The 14,188-nt window shown below is 44.6% G+C and overlaps 1 protein-coding gene across 1 annotated transcript in view; it reads left to right on the top strand.

The window, feature by feature from the left end:
• The first annotated feature begins 1,572 nt into the window (after window positions 1-1,572).
• Window positions 1,573-14,188, top strand: part of CCDC6 (coiled-coil domain containing 6) — a 161,699-nt gene continuing 149,083 nt past the window's right edge. The window contains exon 1 of the mRNA XM_030203109.1: window positions 1,573-2,041. Within this exon, the coding sequence (XP_030058969.1) occupies window positions 1,787-2,041 (255 nt within the window). The 5' untranslated portion in view covers window positions 1,573-1,786. The remainder of the gene's footprint in view (window positions 2,042-14,188) is intronic.

The following is a 14,188-nucleotide window of genomic DNA, read 5'->3' as shown; positions in this document are numbered from 1 at the left end:
ATTTGTTCTAAGAATATTGCTGACAGTTCCTGTCAGTGTGGCAAGTGGTGAGCGATCATTTTCACCGGGGGGGGGGGGGGGGGGGCGCCAACTGATAGTCTGCAGGGGGGCGCCAGAGACCCTAGGCACGGCCCTGGCTAGATGGGCCATTGGTCTGACCCAGTATGACTATTCTTATGTTGTTAATTATTAGCACTAATTATATGCCTAAATTTTACGTGTCATCAGCAAATTTACCAAATTTAATAACCTCACTAGTTACTGCCATCTCTCGGTCATTTATAAATATGTCAAAAAGCAGCGGTCCCAGCACAGACCCCTGGGGAAACCACTAACTACCCTTCTCCATTGAGAATACTGACCATTTAACCCTACTCTCTGTTTTCTATCTTTTAACCAGTTTTTAATCCACAATAGGACACTACCTCCCATCCCACGACTCTCCAATTTCCTCTGGAGTATTTCATGAGGTACTTTGTCAAACGCCTTCTGAAAATCCACATATGCAATATCAACCGGCTCACCTTTATCCACGTTTGTTCACCCCTTCAAAGATATGTGTAATAGATTGGTGAGGCAAGATTTCCCTTCACTAAATCCATGCTGGCTTTGTCTCATTAATCCATGCTTTTGAATGCTATGTAATTTTGTTCTTTATAATAGTCTCTACCATTTTGCCTGGCACCGACGTCAGACTCACCGGTCTATAATTTCCTGAATCTCCTCTGGAACCTTTTTTAAAAATCGGCATTACATTTTCTCTGGAAGTCATTCTCTTTCACTGCTTTGTTATTGAATACTGGCTTGATTGCTGGTGGATGGTCACAACCTATTTGTCTGGACTGAACCTTTGGGACTAAAGGGAAGAAAATTATCAGGTAATTAACTAATTTTTCCATTTCTATCTATATCTATACCTATGTCTATATATATGTATAGATATATAGAGATGGATATAGATATATAAACACTATGCAATCATTGCACACTATCTAAAAGTACAGGAAACAATATACCCCTCTCAGTACTAAGCCAACAAGAAGCATTTTTTTTTGTTTTTTTTGTAATTTCTTTTTATTGAACTTTTTCAAAGAACAATAACATGAACAGGTAAATCAATAATGTAACAAATGTCATACCGTCTTTGGTACAATGCTAAATGCAAGCAAGCCATGATTCTATTGCCCACTCCCCCATCATCATCATGGATCTCTCTTCTTTCCCCTTACTTCAGACGAAGGTCACAGAGAGAACGGTTTCAAGCCTGAACACAAGAGCCATTCTGATGTTTACACTCCAGATAGTTCCTCCCAGATTTTAGTAAACACCCTTCCTCTCACCTCAAACTTTAGGGGAACGGATGTACAGATATTATTTGTAGAAAAGGTAATACATAGTCATAAAATAAAAATATAGAAAAGAAAATAAGATAATACCTTAGCTTTTTTTTATATGACTAATTTTATACATTTCTCGATTAGCTTTCGAAGGTAACCTTTTTTCTTGTTCAGGTCAGAAAAAGGTGGTAACTACCTTCTCCCTCCTGTCCTCCTCCTCCAAGTGTTTTCACCGACCTTCCGTCCCCGCGCGGTGTCGCCATCCCTCCAACTCGGTGTTCTTTAGTGAGCAAGGCGCTTCTTTCCTTGCTCCTTTCGTCGTACAAGTGCACGCTTGCGCATTGCGTCACGCAGCAGCAGCCTCCACTCCTCCTGAGGCGCGCGCGCGCACGCTACACAGCGCCTGTTCCTCATTATCTGTGTAGAGCCCGTTTGGCTCTTTGCTCGCTATGGCGGACAGCGCTAGCGAAAGTGATACGGATGGGGCTGGCAATAGCTCAGCCGCGATGCAGTCCTCCTCTTCTTCGTCTTCAGGGAAGTCGGGCATAGTCATTTCCCCATTCCGGCTGGAGGAGCTAACGAACCGGCTGGCCTCCCTGCAGCAGGAGAACAAAGTGCTGAAGATCGAGCTGGAGACCTATAAACTCAAGTGTAAAGCGCTACAAGAGGAGAACCGTGACCTGCGCAAGGCTAGCGTCACCATAGTGAGTGAGGCGGTAACGGAGAGGGAGGCCGCGAGGAGCAGTCCAGTCCTTTGCACGGGCCGGACAACGCGGGGGAGGGGGTGGTCAGCGCATTAGCACGAGCCGCACAGCAAGCCAGGGGGAGGGGGCAGGGCATTAGGTGCTGCCTGGAAGGGAAGGGGAGTCCTATGCGCAGCTGCCAGCACATGAGGGACCGCTGCCCACACTCTATTGGCACCTGGGTGGGAGGGAGGGTTGAGAGCCCAGATACTCTCGAGCAGCTGTTGGGGTTTCCTTTGTATTCACCAAAAGAAAATAGCAGTATTTAAGAACACAGTAACATTTTTTTCTGATTTTAACAGCAATTTGCTGTGAAATTATTTTGGAGCTTGTTTATTCGCGCCCCAGCTTGTTGCTTTTTCTTTACCTGCAATTTGTACGGAAGGATAGCCTCCGGCCTCCCTTAGTAGTTTTCTCTTATCAGCTCTTTTCTCCTTGATGAGCATTCTCGGGTTGTGGCCGCTAATGGATTGCAAACCCTGCTTTCTTTGTGGGAGGGGGGGGGGGGGGCGCTGATATTGCTCTCCCCTTTCGACTTGTGTTAACTGATTTTGGAGCAGGTTGCTTTTCTGTAGCAATTATTCGTCTTTATGTATGTTTTGACAATTAAATTGCAATATGCTTGTACGCTTTTTGAAGCGGAAAGGCAGACAATAGTGCTCATTTTCCAAGCACATAGACTTACAAAGTTATATAGTAACTTATGTAACTTTTGTTAGTCAATGTGCTTTGAAAATGAGCCTCAATAAGTCTTAGATGTATAGTCGTTCTTTACTGCTAGTTTGTATTAAACGCCTCTGGTGTACTTGTAGTTGATGGCTTTCTTTTAATGTGACATCTGCAAAGCTGCCAAATTACCCAGTTCTAGCTGGGAGACTTTTTGTCTAGTCTTGGTTTAGAACTTGCAACCCAGTGTAATGTGGTTCCTGGTTTTGCCCATTGGAATCAATGCTATGGGTCTCTTAATGCATCATGATGGGGTGCTCCTGGACCCCAGTAATTTAGAAGCTCTTCTGTATGAGTGGTTTTATTATATTTCTTTTTGAAGTTTTGTTTAGAAGGTAGGCAAGTGTGTTCCTGGCTTTCTCCCTGAGTGGCTGTGATATTTCAGATACCATGGATTTGTTTGGCATTTACTTAAAAGTTGTCTTGGACCTTTTTTAGTAGCATATAACTGGTATTTATGCTCCATTTTGCTACAGAACACGTATAGCTATAGGGTACTGGTGTCACCAAGATGTCTGCTCTTAAAGCTGAATTAATAATTGTCCTGCTCCTAGTGGTGGTGGTTTTTATAATGATGATATATATGTGCGTGTGTGTGGCTGAGTTAATGATTGTCCTGCTCCTAGTGGTGGTGTTTTTATAATGATGATATATATGTGTGTGTGTGTGGCTGAGTTAATGATTGTCCTGCTCCTAGTGGTGGTGTTTTTATAATGCTGAGGTGTGTGCGTGTGTTTCATTTGTCTTAGATATGACTCTGTGTTTCACCCAATACTTGACTGGTGGCTGCATAGTAAGTTGAGTGTGGCTGTACCTGAGCAGGGGTGGTATGTTTCTTAATGTCGGTTAGCATTTTAACAAAGTTAAGCTATTTACATAAGTAACACATTTTAACATTAGGTTCTTTGTAGCTACAGTAGCCTGGGTTAATTTTATGCTGCCTTCTTTAGGGAAATGTTACTGTGGCTGTTAAAACTTTCACCATAGACCTGCCAGCAGGCAAGAAACAATTTGATCATTGATCAGCACTAGAACCTGAAAATTCTTTCTTGCTGTTCTTATTGTGCCCTGTGATTTTATTGTATTTATTTTGTATTGTTTCCTTTTGTTTTAACCACTTTGTTTTGGCAACACATGTAAAGTAGATGTGCTGAGAGTTATTTAAATCTGATCTGGAAAAGAAGGCAGAGAATTAAAAAAACACCTGAAGTTTCAACTAGAATCTGTTTGGGGTTCTGGAATATTATCTAAATGATTTGGATCTGCATTTGGTAGGAGTGACTTGTGGAGATGAGGGGCTGACTCTGACAAACATGGTTAAATTTTGAAATTACTCAAGGGAGGTGCCTAGTTTGAGTGGAGCAATTTTCTTGTTATCTCTGCTGTACCGCAGCATTGGCAGTGCAAGACAAGGGAGGTGCCATTTCAGTTAATGGCAAGTCCACACTAACAACCTTGCAAAACACCTGTGTTGGATTTCAGATATGAAAGTATTTTGGCTTTTAAGGGGCCTATTATAGTCTGAATTTAATGAGCTATTCCTGTAGTTTATTACAGATTGAGGAATGAGACAGGTTGAAAAACTTGGTATTTAAGTCGGTGGACAAGTTTTACACAAGTACATAATGCTGTACTGGGACAGACAGAAGTTCCATCAAGCCTATTATCCTGGTGGGATTATTAGAGGAACATAAACAAAATTTTAGTTTACAAATTTTCTACTTTATTATATGGTAATGCACTTTGTACATTTAATAAGATGTAAAAAGTAAATGGATTATGAAGTGGAAAATGCTTATGGGAACTTGGCTTGCTACTGGTATTTGTGTGTGTGTGTTTCAGGAATGTGCAGAATTATCAGTGATACTAACTATGAATGTAGGTCTTAGGTCTTGTTTCTGCCTTCTGAGAATGTACTCCTCCCCCCCCCCCCCCGGTGAATGGTTGTAACATCTCTTGCACTAGATTTGGGATGTAATTCTTATTTTCCTCCTAAATTTGATGGTGTACTATGTAGGAACATTATATTTTCAGTTTAAACCAATTTTTTTATACGTAAACTGATAGAAATGTGAAAATTAAATTTAACACCAGCAGTAGATGCTCTTTAAAAATAACTGCTACTGTGGCCCCAGCACAGACTGAACCCTGTGATGAGCAAGCTAATTATTTTCTATCAGGATAGAGACTGCTGTTATTATTATTATTAGCATTTGTATAGCGCACGCAGCGCTGAACACCTGACTAGAGCTTACAAAACCAAAACTCTGGAGTTAGTGGTACAGTATGTGGTCCTTACATTCCTACCCGTAACCTCCATTCTCAAGATAAATCCCTCCTGTCGGTACCCTTCTCCACCACCGCCAACTCCAGGCTCTGCCCTTTCTGCCTCGCCTCACCCCATACCTGGAACAAACTCCCTGAGCCCATACGTCAGGCCCCCTACCTGCCCATCTTCAAAGCCCTGCTCAAAGCCCACCTTTTCAATGTTTGACACCTAACCACCATACTTCTATTCAGAAATCTAGACTGCCCCCACTTGACATTTCGCATTTTAGATTGTAAGCTCTTTTGAGCAGGGACTGTCCTTTGTTAAACTGTACAGCGCTGCGTAACCCTAGTAGCACTCTAGAAATGTTAAGTAGTAGTAGTAGGTATCTCCTACCTGCTAGTCTTCCCACTCCAGCTCTGAAGCCTTAAGCTTGAGACACACCACTGCTCTGATCCATAGCTCAGGTACTGTGCATTCACCTTAGAGTGGAGACCTCTTGCCTCAAAGCCACCATTCTCTCTCTCTCTCACATTTAATAACTACCCCCCATTGCCTCTGTCTATCTTCCACCCCCTTTCACTGAACTGTACTAAGTTCTGCAGGCAACCCAAAACATAGATGAGTTTGTATTTAAACCTAGTGACCTGATAAAGAGAGGTCAAATCCCTCCTCTCAGTACCCTTCTCCACCAACTCCAGGCTCCGCCCTTTCTGCCTCGCCTCACCCTATGCTTGGAATAAATTACCTGAACCCATACGCCAGGCCCCCTCCCTGCCCATCTTCAAAGTCTTGCTCAAAGTCCACCTCTTCAATGTCGCCTTCGGCACCTAACCACCATACCTCTATTCAGGAAATCTGGTTTGCCCCTACTTGACATTTCGCCCATTAGATTGTAAGCTCCTTGGAGCAGGGACTGTCCTTTTTTCTTAATCTGTACAGTGCTGCGTAACCCTAGTAGCGCTCTAGAAATGTTAAGTAGTGGTCCAGTGTAAGAGCTAGCCATGGTTGAATGTGAGTAATGGGGACTACAGTGTGGAGTGCTGCAGTGCCCTGTGCCCAGAAGGAAAGTCTATGGTTGCAGTTGGGGGGGGGGGAAATTATTAATAAAAGGGCCCATAGGCCATTAAAGACTTACCTATTCAGCACAAATGTGTTCATGATTTTAGAATATAGTGTATCAAAGTGAACAGCTGATTGAAAGGAAAATGTTATCTGCACTAAACATATGCAGCCAACTCATGACTGTTACTGGATATCTAGTGTTTGGGTAAATCGTTTCAAGATATTTTATTTGCCCAGAGAAGATTGAATAGTTTTTATTTCAATATCAGAATTCCTCATTTTAGCACTATTTCTTCAGTACAATTTAGTAATTTTATTGCATGTCTCCTAGCTTTTTTTATTTTAAACTCTTTGAAAGAGTAAACAATTGATTTGCATTTACCTGTTTCATTCCACTCGTGATTTTAAATCACATCATACCTTATGTTACCTCAGCATTCTCTTATTTGTGCGAATTCTAACCTCATAGGGCCTATCCTCATGGGGGGGATGGGGAGTTCAATTCCTTTGTTTATCACCCTTCTCTGAACTGTTTCTAATTCTGCTGTAGTCTCCATTCCTATTTTCCATTCCTTTTTGAATTATCCGTAACTTTTAGTTTGCTTTTTTGGAAGTTGTGGCACCGTGCTAAAAACTTCCTTTTCATTCTGCTAAACTAGTTCAGACAAGTGGGTTATGTCCCCTGATTAGCAGATGGAGGCAGAGATCACTTGACAATTCAGTGGTGCTGCAGCCCTGGAACTTGCCAGTATTTCTCTGCCCCCAGTGTCTGGTGTAGTAGGATTTGGAAAGTAGGTCTGACTCCCCTGCAGTGGAGTCATCTAGCCAATGGGAGTCTCCCAGGGATTGTTTCACTGTTCTTTCCTTGGTAGATAGTGGAGAGGTCCATTTCCTTTCTCTGCTCTGAGCATGGGCCTTTACTCCATATGGCTGGCCGATACGAGTCCTCGGGGGGCCTATTCCAATGTGGGGGGGAGGGAGGGACATATGTCTTTTCCCATCTGCCAGAGTTGCCTTTGTCCTGTAGCTGCAGCCACAGCCCTGGAGCAGAAGGTGTTTGGTCAGGTGATGGGCCTTGTGGGGTCTGCATCAGCAAGGTCAGGTGATGGGTCTCGTGGGGTCTGCATCAGCAAGGCCAGGTGATGGGCCTCGTGGGGTCTGCATCAGCAAGGCCAGGTGATGGGCCTCGTGGGGTCTGCATCAGCAAGGCCAGGTGATGGGCCTCGTGGGGTCTGCATCAGCAAGGCCAGGTGATGGGCCTCGTGGGGTCTGCATCAGCAAGGCCAGGTGATGGGCCTCGTGGGGTCTGCATCAGCAAGGCTTGTAAGCGTAGATTTTGAGCATCTGCTTTTTCTTTTCTCCTTTCTCCCTCTGGCTGTTGTAGCCTCTCCTTTCCCTTCCTTTTTGTGGGTGAGCTTGTGTCTTGAATCCAGAAAAAGAAAAATGTGGTGATCTATTAAGAGCCTCTGTGGTCTGAAAGAGTAGTCATTTGCTATGTGGCTGGCCTCCTCTTGCAGAATGGGGAGCAGAGACTTCTGGCATGTTGTGCTGCAGCACAGACAGTGAAGGGCAGCTGGTCCTATGTGGTGGCTGACTTGCACTCTTGGTTGCAGGGAGCTGGGTGTTTAACTCACCAGCAGTGGCGGTGTTATGCTGAGAGCATGCTTGAGCCATGGTCTGTATTTCACTTCTGTTGGTGGGATACATGACCATTTTGGTTACTGGCCATGTGGCTTCCATCTGGCAAGCTTCAACAGCTCAGGTTAATAGACTGGCTCCTTTCTTAGTAAACTGTGCCAGCCACTTGTGGGTTTAAGTTTCTCCCTACGTGGCCTCATCAATGGAGCAGCATTATTCCTAGATTAAACTGGGGTCCTTGTGGGCCATGTGTTGAGAGAGAAAACAGCAGCACTAAAACTGCTTTAAGCCTGAGAGAGGAAGTGACGTCACCACCTGAAATGGCTGCCTGAGCCACGAGCTCCGATCAGCCCCAAGCAATCAGGAAACCCACTGCATAAAGATCAAGCAAGTGCGACTGAAAAACGCATGAAAACAGCGTTTAAAACTAGGGGTAAGCGATATATGATGACTTCGAAAGCCCCAGCGGTCGATTTACAAACTTTTGCATATACGGGCCCAGCCGCGAGCTCAACTACGCCAGCCCCCGAACATCGCCAACCCGAATCCCGAGGGGGAAGTCCCCCGCCGCTCTCCCCGTCGTAGTTTGCTACGGGGGAGGGACGGGTCTCGGAGGACACAAATATGCAAGAAATTCGGGGCTGGTTACAAGAGATAAAAACGGAGATAATTACAGCAGTGCGGGCGGACATCGCCGCGATGGGGGCGGAGCTACGCGGAGAAATAGGCGCGCTGGGCCTACGAGTAGCCGAGATAGAAGACTGCCTGGATGAGCAAACGGACTCAATTCAGACACTCGATTCCCAACAACGAGAGGCCCGACAAGACACCCAACAAGTTTGGGATAAAATAGAAGACCTTGAGAATCGGAGCCGCCTATGCAACGTGCGATTTCGTGGTCTCCCAGACACACCACACTACACGGATTGTGAGCAGACGGTTCAAAAAATCGCGAGTGCGCTGCTCCAGAACATTCAAATTACAAGAGACCCTGCCACAATCCAGCTGGTGCGGGCCCACAGAGCCCTAGGAACTATAACATCAAACCGCCCAAAGGATATTATCGCATGTTTCAGCGATTTTAAATTAAAAGAACAGATCATGCAGGCATCGCGCTCCACGCCAGGATTTGAATGGGATTCGTATCATATTGAATGCTACCAAGACCTGGCTGCGGCTACCTTGAAAAGAAGGGCAGAGCTCCGGCCTTTCACGAGATTTTTGGCAGCCAAGGGGATTAAATATCGATGGGGCCACCCCTTTGTGTTGCGGTTCTACAAGGAGGGGAAGCAGTGCCAAATACGAGATATTGCAGAGGCAGTGCACATCTTCCCGGAAGCAGGCCCCAGCGGAGACATTAATACTCCCAGGAAACGTATATCATCAATTGGAGACAGACCAAGATGGCAACGGGTCACAGCGGGAAAAGGCCGACTACAGCGACAGCACTCTGACACTCAGTTAAGAAGGCCTGAAGATAAAGCAAAGAAATGACTAGAGGAACAGACACAAAAATGGGTGATCCCAGCCATAAGTTGCAAGAGAATGACTGTAAGATTGAATCTTGTACTGTGATGACCATTTGCTATACAAAAAGCGCCTTTCAGTTGCGCACCTAGCATTCATTTGCTCTAAGCAGTGGGGCTCAAATTGTTAATAGATAATGTGTTGGGGGGTGGGTCACTTCCCTCTATGACATCCTTGTGTTTTGGCTACAGAGATGTCTTAAAAGGGGATGGGAGGGCAAGGGAGTTTCTAGTTGGGGGGAGATTAGCTCAGATTCGATATTACTTGAAGGTTAGGGAGCAGGATTCTCAAAAGGGGATAGAACAGAGGATTGGGAAAGGAAGAGGGATAGAAGAGATTGTCACACAATTGAGATGAGTATTGTAAATTGCATGACCCTTAATGTAAAGGGACTTAATTCCCCAGGAAAGAGGCACCTCATGTTTCAGGAGATAAAACGTCTCCATGCAGATATAACATTTATCCAAGAGACCCATTTACTACAGAAGGCAGAGCGTTTGTGTAGTACTATGAAATCGCAGCAAATATTTTTTGCATCATGTCTCACAGAAAGAAAAAAGAATGGAGTCCTGATAGTACTATCTCATAAATATCCCTGGCAGGTGCAACGAGTAGTAAGGGACAAAGGGGGTAGATATCTATTGCTGATTGTAAAAGTAGAAGGGGAGGTGCTGACACTCTTAAATATATACGCTCCCAATGATCAACAAGGTGCCTTCTATTCAGACCTATCAGTGCTCCTCTCTAAACATGTTGAAGGGACCCTTTTAATGGGTGGTGATTATAATCTCACGCTACAACCAACACTAGATAATTCTACACAAGGGGTACGCTACTCGCAAGCAGATCGATCCCAATTGTATAAATTTATGAGACAATGGCAACTATTAGACATTTGGCGACACAGAAACCCCCAAATCAAAAGTTATACATTTTATTCAGCTGTACACAACTCTCATTCCCGCATAGACTATTGGATGGGACACTCGACATTAATGACAAATGCTGTTGATATTCAGATATATCCGAGGACGTGGTCAGACCATGCTCCAGTCGTACTTGAGCTGAAATTGAAGGTAATGAGTCCTGAGATACCACAGTGGCGCTTTAGTGATAAATTATTAGCAGAGCCAGACATAGCTGCCAGGATAGAAGCGGATATTAAAGAGTACATTGATATCAATGATAATAATGAAGTATCGGCTGGGATCCTCTGGGAAGGGTGTAAGGCCGTGCTCCGGGGAAAAGTTATATCCTTACAGATCCACCTAGAACGACAGATAAGGGCAAGAACCCAACAAATACACGCGGAGTTGAGGGACCTCACCGATCAATCCACTGGGCGACCGGGGGCGGGAGATGTAAACCACCGTATGCATGCACTGCGGACAGAGCTTAGGGAAATTCAAATGGCAGAGATAGCAGAGCACCTTCAACGGGTGAGACAAGCTCATTTCGAATTTGGGAATAAAGCTTCATGATTACTAGTATTTAAGCTGAAAAAACACTATACCCATACACAAGTACCCTCCATTTTCAATAGGGAGGGGAAACTATGCACAACACGAGAGGATATCAAGACAGCCTTCTCAGACTTTTACACGGCCTTGTATAGAACGGAGGGGACTTTAGATGCGCAGGAAGCCCAGAGTTATCTTGCACGAGCGGCGCTCCCCACACTAACAGCAGTGGAGGCGGAGGCGCTCTCTACCTCTGTCACATTAGATGAGGTGGCGTGGGCCATAAGCGATATGCCTAATGGTAAATCCCCGGGCCCAGATGGATTCACAAACAAATTTTATAAACGATTTAGCAAGCTTTTGATCCCTTTACTGGTCCGAGCATTCAATGAGCTTGATACCCAAGAGGAGTTATTTTATACTTGGCGATTAGCAAATGTAGTAGTTTTGCCTAAACCAGGAAAGAATCCACAGCATTGTAATTCTTACCGTCCGATCTCCTTGTTGGGATCGGATTATAAGCTCTTTACTAAGATACTGGCTAAGAGACTACAAAGGCTCATGCCGAAGCTGGTACAAGAAGACCAGGCGGGATTCATCATGGGAAGGCAAGCAATAGATAACATTCGTAGGGCACTCCACTTGATTCATGAGGCAACCAACACTCGACAGCCAATGTTGCTTCTTTCTTTAGACGCCGAAAAGGCATTTGATCGGGTCAACTGGGCCTTTATGTTTGCAGTACTAGAACAAATGGGATTTACAGGTCGATTTATAATATGGCTCCAGTTATTGTATACCTGGCCATTGGCAGTACTGAGAATCAATGGATCCAACTCTGACCCGATAACATTAGAACGTGGGACCCGCCAGGGCTGTGCCTTGTCTCCGCTGCTGTTTGCTTTAACAATGGAGCCCTTGGCCCAATGCATACGTCAACACCCGCACATACACGGTCTTCAGGTGGGGCATTTAACACACAAAGTCATGCTATTCGCCGATGATATCTTATTAACAGTGACTAACCCAGGCGAGTCTTTGCCGTATATATTACAAGAACTGAATCAATATGGCAATATGTCTGGGTTCCGGGTGAACATTGATAAGTCTGAGGCCTTGGGATTGGGGCTGGCGACAGAGGAGGAAGCCTCACTGCGGCAGCAATTTCAGATCAAATGGGTACAGCGGTCCCTCCGATATCTAGGTATTCAGTTAACACCCAAAATGTCAGACCTCCATCAAGTTAACTTTCCCCAGAAACTTAAAGAATTTTTTCGAGATCTTGACAGATGGGAGGGGTTAGAATTATCTTGGTTGGGACGGGTGGCAGCCATAAAAATGATGATTTTGCCCAAGCTTTTGTACCTGTTCCTTGCACTACCATTACCAGTACCGAAGGGATTTTTTCGACAGCTTAACAGAAAGGTTTTCGCATATATATGGCAGCATAAGCCGCCACGGGTGCGTGCAGCTGTTATGTACCAATCAAAAAAAAGAGGAGGAATGGGGGTCCCAAATTTTGCTTTATATCACCAAGCAGCACAGCTGCGAGTACTAGTGGAGTGGAGCACTGGTAGTATTAAGTCGTGGGTCCAAATAGAACAACACTGGATGGGACTAACAAACTTACGCTCTATATTATGGCTACCAAAGAGCCAACTCCAGTCTTACATTAGGAAAGCCCCACTGGCAGTGCAATACCCCTTGCAGACATGGTGGGCGGTCAGGCAAAGGATTCTACCCAACAGACTACACTTTCAACAGATGACAATAAAAACTGCCCCGGGAAGCCTGTTGGGGATAGACAATCCGCTTTATGGCCAATGGGAAAGGAGGGGTCTTATCACACTGAGTCAATTGTGGGAGGATGATCAAGTAATCCCATTTGAGGAGCTACAGGAAGACTATGGATTACCATCCTCCCACCTGTTTCATTATCAACGTTTTAGAGATTACATAAATAGGAAGGCAAAGGCAGAACTGGTTTTGGAGGAGGTAGATATAGAAAAAGCAATGAGGGCGGGCAGTCATAGGGGATGTGTATCTTGTCTATATGGGGCTCTGCTTGCTGATCAAGACCCAATACAACATTATATACAACGATGGGAGCGGGACTTACAGATAACCCTAGATAATGCCCAATGGGACAAAGCTTTAGAACAAATGTTACACGCCTCTGTCTCCAGTTCCCTCATTGAAAACAGCTATAAAATATTGTATCAATGGTATTATACCCCAAAGAGATTGGTGAAAATGTATGGGAAGGGGTCTGATCAATGTTGGAGAGGGTGTGCAATGGTGGGGGATATGCCCCATATTTGGTGGTTCTGTCCTAAGATTCAACTATACTGGACGGAACTGATTGATATATTTGCCCAGGTGACCGGGGTGCGATATCCAGCTAAACCTGAGATATGCTTACTACATATTCGCCCACCTGGAGTCCGACTTTCCGACCATTGACTTACGTCTATATGGTTTATAGCTGGGAAAATAGCATTGGCGGCAGCGTGGAAAAGTATAATGACACCACCGGTGATTCGGGTGATACATAAGATGGACTATCTTTACCAAATGTCAAAATTGACAGCCTTGAAATCGGGACATATAACAAAATTTAATCTGCTATGGGAACGATACCGCACATGGAGAGGGCACAATGGGATAGATCTTGATGCACCCCACTTGATTGTTCCTAGACTCTGAAAGTGGACTAATCGATCTTAGTACTACTAACCTTCATTAATGAGCAAGAGGTTTATGTTAGGGTAGAGGGGAAGGGAGGAAGGAGGGAATCTGTTTATTTTTCTGTTATTTGTTATGGAAGTTTTATATATATGCTATGTGATTGCGACATGACTATTGTTATATATTGTTATTCAAAAACTTTAATAAACATAATTTAAAAAAAAAAAAACTGCTTTAAGCCTAGGGTTAGGGTGGCAAATTCTTTTGAGTGCAGGTTTCTAACGAGACCTCTTTATCATGCTAGAGTTCTTCCCCCCACCCTACATTCTCCTCTTTTAGTCAGGGAAACAGTGGGAAATTCTGCCTCTAGAACTGGCTCTTCTTCCCCTTCTCACTGAGGTCTTCCTAAAGGTCCTTCAGGCTAGTTTGGGGTTCTAGTGCACATAAGCGTTACAAGCAAGCTATGGAAATGTCAGGGATACAAAAGGGAAAGGAGTAGAGAGTGAACTGGGTATCCTGTCACAGCGGCACACTCTGTTCCGCTTTATGGCTTCCTAGCCTAGGTTGCCCTTGTCACAGGACAAACTGTGGTTCTGGTTGAAAGCTGGGGTGCTATGCCATTCCACTGTCTGGTGTGGCAGTGGTTCCCAAACCTGATCATGAGAGCTCTGCATGCAGTGGAGGCAGTGCATGCAAACCTCTCTTGAATATATGTTGTGGATGTCACAAAAACCT

Source organism: Microcaecilia unicolor, chromosome 5 (genome assembly GCF_901765095.1).
Source record: "Microcaecilia unicolor chromosome 5, aMicUni1.1, whole genome shotgun sequence".
NCBI classification, from domain to species: Eukaryota; Metazoa; Chordata; class Amphibia; order Gymnophiona; family Siphonopidae; genus Microcaecilia; species Microcaecilia unicolor.
Note: the sequence above shows the minus strand (reverse complement) of the source record. Positions and strands in the feature narration are given on the sequence as shown.